Below are 12,389 nucleotides of genomic sequence, written 5' to 3'. Positions count from 1 at the left end.
TTCTATGTAGGACCCATGCTGGAGAAATCCATTCCTGAAGAACTACGCCCATGGGAAGGACCCACACTGGAGCAGTTCATGAAGGACTGTGTCCCATAGGAGGACCCCCACACTGGAGCAGGAGAAGAATGTGAGAAGGAAGGAGTGGCAGAGATGAAGTGTTAAGGACTGACTGCAACCCCCATTCTCTATCCCCCTGCACTGCTCAGGGGGAGAGTGTGGAGTGAAGTTGAGCCTGGGAAGAAAGGGATTGGGTCAAAGGGAAGGTCTCGCTATCCTGCTCTGTTGTTAATTCAAAATAAATTAAATTAATCTTGCCCAAGTTCAGTCTGTTTTCCCCGAATGGTAATTGGTGAGTGATCTCCCTGTCCTTATCTTGACTCATAAGCTTTTTGTCTCATTTTCTCCCTCTACTTTGTTGAGGAGGGGGAGTGAGAGAGCGGCTGGGTGGATACCTGGCAGACAGCCAAGGTCAACCCAGCACAGAGGTTAAAATTATAGGTGTGAGATGATGAGGTCTCCGATTTTGACACTTGTTTTTTATTCTTGTAGAAGACTTTCAGAGATCAGAGCCTCTGCAGTCTTACCAAGGGCAATTTAAACTCCAATTAGGAATCGTTATGGATTCAATTAATGCAATAAAACATCGTGAGTTACAGTGGTCTTTGTAGAGAGGCTTATAGTCAGTAGTAAGCTCTAACTCACTGGAAGTCATACAGATTGGAGGACAGATAGGTGACAAAATGTTATACAACCTCCTACTTGCATCCTTACCTTCCCTTCTTTCTTTTTCAGTCTTCACATGTCATGTGAATATGACTTAAGAATATAAATACACTTTTATTGGTTTATCAGTGAATGATGTTTCAGATCTGAATACAATTCTTGCTATAGATTAAGAATGCAATTAATTCCATTCATTCACTCCTCATAAATGTAGATTGTGGATTTATTTAGTAATGATGTAGTCAGTTCTTGGTGCTGTTTGCTGCCTATGGTGGAGGCCAGCATTATTGTAAATGATGCAGCAAGGGCAGTCAGTGACCCTGAAGAACTGCCAGCTGTTCATTAACAATCTGAAAGTGTGACTTGTGGCACTCTGCTCCACAGCTGTAGTTCAGTGAACTAATAGCTACTACATTAAGTCACTCTAAAAGTTTTAGTTCCTCACAAATAAGTTTAAATGCTACCTCAGCCATGATGGAAGCTGTTGCTGGCCAGAACATTGACCTTTAATATATTTTGTTTGCAAGGAATTCACTCGTTATAAACAGATTTGTGTATTTGTTGTTTCTTTGATTAACTGAAATTTACATGCAGAAATAAAATATTGGGCTTCTAGGGAAAGTTACAGAAAAAAGCGTGATGCCTTGTGCCTGGGGCAATCTGAGCATCTAAATTCTACCTGTGTCGTATTTGACATTTCTAGATCCTTGTGGAAGGGCTATAATCTTTCTGCGCCCAAGTTCTGTCCTTGAAAAGTGGGTTACAGAGTCAAGCTTTTTTTGTGTGTGTGTCATTGACTTCAACATTAAAAGTGTAAGAAAACAAAATGTTACTTGCTGTGTTTTCAGGGACAAGGGTCAGCCTGTAAAATCAGCTTCTCTGCATGACTCACAAAATCTATTTCTGAACAGGGAAGAATTTTCTCTTTCACATTCTTGGATGACTTTTCCTAGTTTGTTCCACTGTGTGCAATGTTTTTCTTTCTGCTTTTATTTCACACAGGGAGATCAGGGTATTCCAGGGGACAAAGGTCCACAAGGTGAAAGAGGGAAACCTGGCCCATCAGGAGAAAAGGGAGATGTGGGTCCTATCGGGCCACCAGGAGACAGAGGCTATCCAGGCTCACCAGGTCATCAGGGTCCCCCGGGTTCACCAGGACCCCCAGGGTTTCCGGTAAAAAAATACAAGTTTTCTTGATTGCTTGTGAATTCAGACGATGTGAAAGTAGCATGTGCTGAGCAGTGGAAATTCAACCAAGCAATACCGCAGTATCAGAAAAACTGAGGTACCTCTGAGATAATTTCAGTGTTCAGTTAAGAAGCGGAAAAAATATACCCAGGTGATCAAGCAGTTATTTTTAATTTATTTTTTTTAAAACACGTGCTATGGATAAGCTTGAATTATTTATTTGTGTATATTTATTATAAAAAAATAATTTTATTATTGACTTGGCTCCTACCAAATCAATATGGCTTCTCAATACTGTTAATATTCAAGTTTTTCTTAAGCTTAACAACTAAAGTGTAAGTCTTTGCAACTGAGAAAGAAAAAAAGGAGGCAGACAAATAACGATTCTCAATAAAAGGAAAATCAGCATTTAAAAAAGACAATGAAATACTGTCTGTCAGTTGTAGACACCTTGGTTTGTCCCCGTGTGCGCACGGGCACACATCCATGTTATGGGTTCTTTTTACTCTTGATCAGGTAGGGTAAAGCTCTAAAAAAAACTTTTTCAGTGAAGTTATTCGTCCTGTGATGAATTGTTAGTTAGTCGGCTGTGCATCAAAGCAGTTAGTCCCAGAGACCCCAGTCTCACCCAGGGGTGAGAAGTTGGCAAACGCTATGCAAAAGGCAAGGAAAGCGTAGCGGTGTCACCGGACGTCCTTTCTGTCTCAGGCAAATTAATTTCCATACACATAACATGCTGATCGTCTTGCCAGTTGGGGCTACCTCTTCTGCTTCATTTTATTAGTGGTCTTTATAATATTACGATATATTTGCAATAAAGTAGCCTTTGCAGTTAATTAAATAGCACAAATATATTAAAATATTGAAGTTTTGGTGGAAGATTTACATTTTTAATGCTAATTTCAGCATTTTTTTTGTTTTTGTAGCATCATAAAGTGCCCTCTGTATGTTTGTTCTGATACATATCACCTTTTTTTTTCCCCTCATCAGGCTGATACAGTTTCACTTGAAGAAATAAAAAAATACATCAAACAAGAGGTTCTTAAGGTTTTTGAAGGTAAGAAAATAAGTATTATACAACTAAACCTAAATCTTAAATTCTTTTCTAAATGTTTTACATGCCTACAGCCTTTATATACATTTCTTTACATGTCATCTAACTTACATTGGACTTAGTAGCTGCCTTGTTGCTGTAGCTGTGTTGACTGTTTAAGGCTACTTAAACATATAATTATGTTCAAACTATTATAAATTACAGTGTCTATTAACCAGAGTATTTTCTTATGTAAAAGATTAGTATTAAAAGGTAGTTTGCTCCAAATCATAATAGCAAACATATGTGTGTATCATTGTAGGTACATTTATGTATCATGTATTATTGCACATACATACCTACCTATCTACAACATATCCTTGTGACATTGAAGATCTATTGACGTGGAGACAACAGAAATATCTGATTATTTTGGCCCCTTAGTGGATGACTATCTAAATGAGAGAAAGGCTTGACAGCTCTCAGTCCTGCAGGTCTAAATTGCTGTGCATTTTCAGCAAAAATCCTCGCTGAGCTCCAAAGCTCCCTTGCAGACTACCAACTTCTGGCACGGTTTTAGGAAAGTACCAGATTCAGCCGAGACCTTTGTACTATGTAAGCTTTCTTAGGTGTGTCCTTACTCTGAAAAGGAAATATTTTTCTTCCCCAGCGTTTTCTTAGTCAGGGTTGAAAAGCTCTGACTCGGGTAGGTGTCTGAAACAAGCTTCTACTCAATCACCTCTTAACAGTACCTTCTCTTCCATTGCAAAATGCATTTCTTATGTCTGCAATGTGCTTAGCTGTTTTGTAATTAATATTTGTGGGTACAAAACCTTTTATCTTTTAGGGATAAAAGAAATAATATAAAGCCTGACACTTTTTAAACTGTTCAAGCAGCTTTTCACTTTATAAAAAGGCTATCATTTTGTGTATTTTCACCTTTCCCCAGACTGCTACCTCTTCGGAGTTCAACCTAGTATGTATTTAAAGAGCAGTTTGTTTGCTGAAGTTACCTTCTTTTCCCATTCAGATGGAATGGTGACAAGTATTTAGTCTATTCATAAAAAGAAAGTATTAAAAGGTGTCCTGCCTACAGGGAATATTGGTTTTTGTCTTCATAGCTATTCTGTTTTCTACAGCTCACTAGTGTTCCCACAGATCTTCTATTTTTGGCTTTGTTTCACTTTGCCTATTTTCTGTCACCTTGCTTGTTTTTTGTTTATGCCCACTCTTCTCTTTACTCCACTTTTTTTCTTAAATCTTAAAACGTCATCACAGTAAATAGCTGCTAAATTGTGAAATGCTTAGTTAATTTTTTTAATCCGATATAAACGAGGCAGATTCGAAGTTCGTTATCTATTTTGTCTACCTCTAAGGCACTCTGAAATGTTACCAAGTGCACTTTATTCCACCAGCATGAACAGTTCATGCTGAAATCTCTGCAATTAATAATGTTTGCTGAGCACTTGCAGGTTTTTTTTCAAAACGGTTTTCAGGATTTCAGCGCATTCCAAGAACTATTCATGGTATTTAAGCTCTACTTTGCAACTTAATATGAGTTACAAACATATAAGGTAGCCCTTCACAGGAGTGTTAAGTACTGATTATTCTGTGTTCATGTATTTTAAGTGCTTCCATGAACAGGAGTCGGAAGTCATTTGAAATATTGGATTACATTAGTAGAAGAGAGTAGTCAGATTATTTCGAAGGGTAAAGACTCAGACATGAGTCTGAGTTGGAACTGAAGGCCTCAGTACTTATAGGAGAATTTAATACCTTGACATTTAGAAGGATTAAGCATCTTACTTCCAGAAAGTTACTTTAGCTGGGCTTTGGGATTATTGATTTTCCTATGTTTTGTTAGCATATTTTCAACCCAATTTTCTTGTGTCCTTTGTTAATGAAGAAAGGATGGCTCAGTTTGTATCCCAGCTGAAGCTGCCTGCTGCCATGCTTGCATCCCAAGCTCACGGAAAACCAGGGCCCCCAGGAAAAGATGGGTTACCAGGGCCACCAGGAAAGGATGGTCTGCCAGGGCCACCAGGAGAACGTGGAATTCAAGGTAGGAATTTAAAAAAACGTTCCCATGAATTGTATCTTGAAATCTTTATACACTTGCTAATGATTATTAAATAAGCCAGGATTACCTATCAACCTTCCTAATGATTAACTTTTAAAACTGTACTTATGTTTTTCCAGACTAGATCTAAATATTAACCCATAGTAAATGTGTGGATTTTACTGATTAAAAACTCCTAATCAGTGCATTTTATTCTACTAAGTGATAAAGTTAATTACTGACAGATATCTAAAGCTGACAGGTATCTAGACTACTGTAGCAGGGTTTTTTTCTTCAAAATACTTTAACAAGGAAGAAAAACTGTGCCAACACTCTAGTGTAACTATTTAGATCCTGTTCCATATTGAAGGACAATCTTATTTAAGAAACAAAATTTGATCTCCGAGTCTGAATGCTCTCAGCTCTGATCCTGAGACAACACAGGGGAGGGAAAACTGAAGGCAAATATTGTTTTTTATGAAGCAGTGAAAACTGAAATATTACCACATGAAATCTTCTTACAGTGAAGTAGTCTATTTTCACAAGTCAGTTTCGGAGTAATCAGCTTTTCACTAAACCCCAAATAGTAATTTGTACATTGCAATGGATTTGGGCAGTATAGGACTCTTGTTTCACTGAACTGTCTTTCACTGCAAAATTAGCTTCAAATGATCCAGGCTCATTGTACCTGTGCTCTACAGAGCCTCTGAGATTGAAAGGAAGAGGAGAACAGAATAGAAAGAAAAAAGAATTTATCGATGAATAATATTTTGTGGGTGGGTAATATGTAATTTGCAGTTTATCTGTAGGTAGTTCTTTATTATCTTTTGTTAGTTTGGACTGCTCTGGAGTCAGAGCAAGTCAGACTGGAATGAAGAACATGAGAGCAAAACTGAAGATGTGTGGATCCTAAAGCTATCAGAAGAATAAAGACTTACTAACATTGATAAGCGCAAACCCCTGACAGAAGCTTGAAAAATGGGATGAGCTCAGAATGAGAAGAACAAGAATAAAGGATCAAGGAAAACAATAAAAGGCTTAGAATCTTACAACACTGAGTTCATCATTACCTAAACATTCAGATCACTGTAAACAGTCAACTTCAATGTCAGTGCCAGATTGTTCGATGATGATGTGTGTGGTGGATAGTCTCAGATGCTTCTGGAAAGTGGGACGTTGTACGAGGGTTTATTTCCAGCCACTGAGCATCAAGAGTAAAGATGATAGCTATGCTTGGAAAAAAAAAAAAAAAGCTGCTTTTTCATGCCTTATGCTTAAGCAAAAGTAGTGCCCCTTGTACGCAGGCTTTCCATTTATTTTACTGATACGCTCAATATCAATACTCTTTTTTGATTAGTAAAAGGTAAGCTAAGTGAGAAGGATTTACTTCTCTGATACATCAAAAGACATATGAAATTACACTTGAAGGAAAGAAAAACAAAAATTTGTCTTGCTTCCCTTTTACACTCTGAGTAAGAGAGAGTCCTGTGAGAGAAGCACACTTACAAATACCCTTTGTGCCTTTCCCAGTTGTGCCTGTGCATGTTATTGTTCTGTGCCAACAGTAAACAGAAAGTCAAATCTCTGACCAGACTGAGAAGGATCCTTCCATATTCCAGTTTACATTCAGCCACAAAAGACATAGCAGACAAGACGACTTGGAGAAGCAAGTTATGTGCACGTGTGGCTGAGACCATCAAGGTAGCATGCTGTGTGCACATACGTCCAAGTCGTAATACGCATTTGGTATTGACTGACAGATATTCCTGATTGTATTTCTCACTTGGATGTAGCCCACATTGCCAATTCCAGGGTTTTGCTGCGTGCAGTAATACACGTCTGGGCTGGCAGATTGAAACAACCACTTGTCCTATACAGTCAGTGAAAAGAAGTAGATACTTTTGGAGAACAATTAACAGGACCTCTACGAACACCTCCAGAGCCTGTGATGCTGCATGCTGAGCAGAGAACTTGCTGGAGGCAGCCAGCAGGAAGGGCAGATGTCACTGTGTGTCTGAGGAGGTGCTTAACTGAACTTGCAGCTTCTCAGGGGTCCCTCCAATACTCCTTGAGTGTGGTGCTGGTTCCACCAGGAACTGACCTGGTATGAGCTGGCCAGATTCCACCAGAGCCTCTTCCTGCACAGCAAACCAATAGGTAGGAGTTAGTCTCAAAAGCAGAAAAAACAGATAATAGATTTTGGAAATGTAGGCATGATCTTCAAAAAGTGTATTTAAGGAATTGCTGGACTCTTGGACATACAGTCACTCCTTAATGAAGTCCAGAATTGTTACCTGCTGGCCTTCAGAAAAATTGTTCATAGTGTAACTCAGGTAGTTCCCTGCAGTTCAGGTGCAAATAGTTTTGATTTTATAGGATGGTCTCAATAAAAATATAGCATGCAAACAAAAAAACAAATAATTGCATCTTAAATTATGAAACATACAATTGGTATTTAAACAGACTTATATATAATAATATATATATATATATATAATAGCGATTGGAAGATTTAGATATGTATTTTTTCCTTCATTTTCAAATAGTAACCTACAGCACGTGCATCAGCAATCTGATACTGTGAGGCAGTGTAACCAGTGAAGTGTACAGCATCTGCTTAAGGGGGAGCAGGGGAGCTTGTTTCCTCTGTGTGTCTTTTAAAGGATGTTAATGTCTCGTAGAGAAACAGCAAGTTTATTTCAAGACTTTATAGACAAGCGATAGTGATGTCATCCATTTGCAAACAGTCAATCAGCTTGTCATGTGTTAGAGGATCCAGATCAATTAACTCCACTGACTTAATCGGACTTTTAAAACTACAGTAGTGAGTTTTGGTCCATTAAACCAAATGCACCTTGGGATAATTATGCAATCCAGAGATCATTTATGTTAATATGACTATTGTTTTTTTCTCAGTAAAGAAAATAATATCTCATCTTAGTTAAATTTCACTGTTCCTATCAAATTAAGGAAACACGAGTTTTTTATAGATCCTCACAACTCATAGTAGCCTCCAGGAATCAAACATCACAGCTCAGGAAAGAAAAATACCATGTGATGACCAGTGAAAGTTCCTTATCTCTATTGCTAATCTCTATTGTGAAATTTGTGTCTCTTATTTTAATTATTAATTTGTATGGTGGGAGCGTGTAGAAACCTTGGCTGACATCAGGAACCTGTTGTAGTGGATATTGTCCAGACACAGTCACTCTTCTGAAATAGCTGCACTGATTTCAAGCGTCACCTCCTGTAAACTGTTCTTTGCTGTGGAGGGTGAAGTGAACCTGTCTTACTTTGATTTGAAACTCAGTTGTAGCCCTCTCAGCTGAGAGGTAGCAACACACAGAAGGAATTCAGAATCCGCACTGGAGACTGGATGAGGTGGCTTGCTCTTAGCACCCTTCCTGTTGCTTCGCAGTTGTTTGTTTTTAAGAACGCAGAGTATTTGCGCAGTAAATCACAGAGGATACTTCGGTCTCATCGTTCCCTGTCGTGGTAATGTGTTTGCCTCACGTATGTATTAAAGAATCGCCAACTTCTCTGGATATTGACATGTTAGTTTCAGGTGCTGCATTATCCATGTGCATGGCAGAGGGTCTCCATGACAGAGGTGGAAAACCGTTTGGAGCTGTTTAAATGAGAGAAATTTTTACCGAGTTCATAGAGATGGACTTGTGTCATTTCCAAGTAGAGCTGAGGGTGTTGCAGTAGCGATGCTTCTGACCACGATGCCTGTGCAGAACGCCAAGCCAGGAGCTCTATTTTAGCTATCAATCACCTCTCATCTATGAGGAGAAGAATGCTTATCCATTTGAACACGTGCTTGCTACATACTGCTACCAAGTGTTTACTGTACTACGCACATCGTGGTACGTAAACACACGTATGTGTTTACGTACCACAACTCTTGGGTTGCAGAAATCACAACAAAACTCCTGGAACCTGAGTGAAAGGCTTTGCTAAAGCAGTCACCTTTGGAATTAAGCAGGTACCTCTTACTGGAATTGTAATCGTAACAGGGAAAATAGACAGCATCTTATATGTGCCTTTACGTTAAAAACAATAAATTGAAATCTGATTTAAGTGTATGGTAACATTTTCCTTTGACCGTGTGTGAGCTTGTCACTTTAAGCTCAGAGAGAAGGTGAGATTATCCTCTAGCAATGTAAACACAGCCCTACTCCTGAGCAAAAGATACCTCATTAAAAGTCAAGTATTTTTCTGCCAGAATTACGCATTATGTTGTTCAGATTGTTTACATATAGACCTGTTTACTACTATACTTGCACCCTGTTAAATACAGCCTCGTTTTTAGAAAAGATACCTGGGAATTTTTATATTAAACTTCAGTGTCACCAGAACTTACCTGCCACTGCGTACAAACTACACCTCTGCATGTGGATTCAGATACAGCCAGAAATGGTTTACGCTACCTTGGATCATATATTTGCATTGGCAGGCTGCTCTTTGTCTTATTGTGGGGTTTTTTTCCTTATTGTTTTTAATTCCAGTGATGTTTACAGAATCTTTCAGTCTGTCTCAGTCCCTTTTCAACTATGATGTCTCAGACACCTGTGGTAATGGTTATCATGGAGCTTGTAAATGTGATATATTGTAACTGTGATTTCTCTCTTTTCTCCATAACTAAAGAAATGCAAAACAAATTATTAGTGGCAGCACTACTTTGTAAAATTACAATTAACTGGGTTTGTAGTGAGAAATGTACTGTATCTATTGTAAATTAAAAAACATAGAGAGATAAATAATAAATAGGAAATGTTGTAGATTCTGTGGTTGTGTGATTAAGCTTCTCAAACGGTAGCAACTACTGTGCGTTACACAAGATTTTCCAGAGCCAACCAACTTGATGTAGTTGCAAATAATACTATGGTCATTAAAGAGCAAAATCAAGATTCACAGTTGGATACAAACACCTGCATGTTCCCTTTTCTGAGTCTTTATAGCTTGTATGCTTATATGCCTTGTACAATTCTGCTTAACACAACTCAGTGACCAGAATGCATGATTAATATTAAGTTTGTTTCTCTGTGAGCTTTTAAACAGTTCATTTCCTTTCGTTATGTTATGCATGTCACTCTGCATGCGTTTTCTAATGTTTTTGCCTCACTGTAATCTCCTTATGGGGGTGCTGAGAGAAGAGTAAAATAATTAATGCTCTGTTTTGAAACCTAGAACGATTGCAACAGATAATAGACTTTTTACCGAAGTGCATAATGAGCTTGTGTGTAACAGAAAACTTGAATACTCTGTGTACCGTTCCTACGGCGTTGTGCCTGTCGTAACAGCCCTGAATTGGTACCCACAGCACTTACGAAGGTTTCCTTCTGGATTTTCCTGTAAAGTACCAGAGTTGTCATAGACTGCAGTACACTGACAAGACAACCTTTGCCGTCCATCTGCCAGTGGCCATTAATCCTCATGAGACATCAGGTGGATTGATACCACTATGCTGACTCGTCAGACGAGACTCTTCTCTTTTAATTCAAATTAAGTTACAGCTCTTCACAAGAGGACGTTTATTTTATGGCGTACACAACACTGGAATTATACTGGTCCCTGAAGTAGAACAAATTTCATTCCAAACATGACCAGAAATTGGCAAATTAATCTTCAACATCTATCACCTTACATGCCAATGTCTGAGGTGTTGGGGAGGGAAGACGGTTTCCTCATAATCCCTTCAAGTAAGGGATTGTGGCAGGTGTCACTCTTGTTCCTTTGAAAACACCTTCATCCCCTGTCCTACCTAAATTACATGGTGTGAACAGAAAAGGTACATTTGTAGATGGATTCTCAAGTTGAAATATTAAGCAAAATGTTGTACCAATAGCCACAAGTCCTCTGCTCCAAAGCAGCCAGAGTGTTTCCGGCTAATAAAACATTTTACAAACATGTTAAGGAAAGAGAAGTAGGTGGTGTACTTAAGTTGCAGCACCTGAGAAGATGGAAGCTATTTAGATAAATACAAAGCTACGGCCTGTGAAGAAAATGGCCACAGATATTCCAAGTACAATCACTAATCACACCTTGTTAACAATATACAGCCACATGGGTCAAAGTTGACCTGGCATGCTAGAACCTGAAGTCTGCACAAGCCTTAAAGATGCCTCATTCCACGTGAGGGCAGCTCTGTAATGCTGGAGAGGGAGTGGGTCTTCTCACATGCAGAGGAATATCTAGGCATACAACTACCAGTTTACAGTCTAAAACGTGTAGACATAAAGATTTATGTAGAGCCAAGAAGGCGAAGTCTCACTCAGTTTGGGAGCTATCAGAGAAGGGCTGGTCAGACTCCAGATGGCCTTTTGGGCTGGTGCTTTACATCACTTCATCGACCAGGTAACACTGGAGCAGAATACGCATCTGGCTCTTTATCAGAGGAACTTCAGGAAGGTAACTTAAAATCTTGGGGAGAGGTCCAGCTAGTGAACATAGAGTCCTCAGGGAGAGGATGTAATGGTTACTACTAGAAATGCTCATGTTTTCCAGAAGGAACTTGTAAGAGCTGTCTCAGAAAAAAAATACCAGTCTCAGAAAGAGAAGTGGACATGTGTTTTCCCAATTGCATTTGTCTTGATAACTTCCTGACAACAAGCTATATGGAAGATCACTGTTTGTAATAAGAGACGCTCTTATTTTCGTATCTTTATTCTGTGTAGGTTATAGAGGACAGAAAGGGGAAAGAGGCGAGCCTGGAATTGGACTGCCCGGTAACCCTGGACCACCCGGCCCTGCAGGTACAAATCTCCAGATTTATTTCTGCTGTTGTTGTTTATGAACTCACAGGCCTTTCTCCTGGTTTTCACGCCAGTTTTACACCTGTGCCTTTCCTCCCGAGCCGGGTGGTGGCATGAGGTCAGACCCACGTGCCTTCTCACGGATGAGCTGGCATGCAGCTGACTGCCAGTGATGAAGCGCGGGCACCGCGTGCACTCTGGCAAGGACTCCGCTAATTCTAGCTTTGTTTTACCAGCTACTGGCCCGCCGGGTCCACCGGGAATGCCAGGCTCACCTGGACCGCAGGGGCCACCTGGACCCAACGGAAGATGCAATCCGGCTGACTGCGATTACCACATATCACAGACTCGGTCACGCACCAGCGGGAAATAAAAGCCCTCTGCTGTAGACACTTGGGTTCACAGTCACTTTTCACTCCTCTCAATAAGTTAATTTAATCTTTGAAATACTTGGTGCATTTTTTTTTCCCCTCGACACTGTATGGTATACAGATAATTTATAAGGCACAGAATTGAGCCTTTTTCTGTGTTATTTGCAGTGTCGTAATTGTGAAATGATGACGTATATTTTCCAGAGTGCATTCCATGTGTTATGTTTCTGATATTTATTTTGCTTAGAGGAGAA

At 39.4% G+C, this 12,389-nt stretch overlaps 1 protein-coding gene across 1 annotated transcript in view; it reads left to right on the top strand.

The window, feature by feature from the left end:
• Window positions 1-12,137, top strand: part of COL19A1 (collagen type XIX alpha 1 chain) — a 191,957-nt gene extending 179,820 nt beyond the window's left edge. The window contains exons 43-47 of the mRNA XM_086625286.1: window positions 1,729-1,899; window positions 2,905-2,971; window positions 4,854-5,009; window positions 11,687-11,764; window positions 12,001-12,137. Of these exons, the coding sequence (XP_086481412.1) occupies window positions 1,729-1,899; window positions 2,905-2,971; window positions 4,854-5,009; window positions 11,687-11,764; window positions 12,001-12,137 (609 nt within the window). The remainder of the gene's footprint in view (window positions 1-1,728; window positions 1,900-2,904; window positions 2,972-4,853; window positions 5,010-11,686; window positions 11,765-12,000) is intronic.
• The last annotated feature ends 252 nt before the right edge of the window (window positions 12,138-12,389 follow it).

This window comes from Tauraco erythrolophus, chromosome 2, assembly GCF_009769465.1.
Source record: "Tauraco erythrolophus isolate bTauEry1 chromosome 2, bTauEry1.pri, whole genome shotgun sequence".
Lineage (NCBI taxonomy): Eukaryota > Metazoa > Chordata > Aves > Musophagiformes > Musophagidae > Tauraco > Tauraco erythrolophus.
Note: the sequence above shows the minus strand (reverse complement) of the source record. Positions and strands in the feature narration are given on the sequence as shown.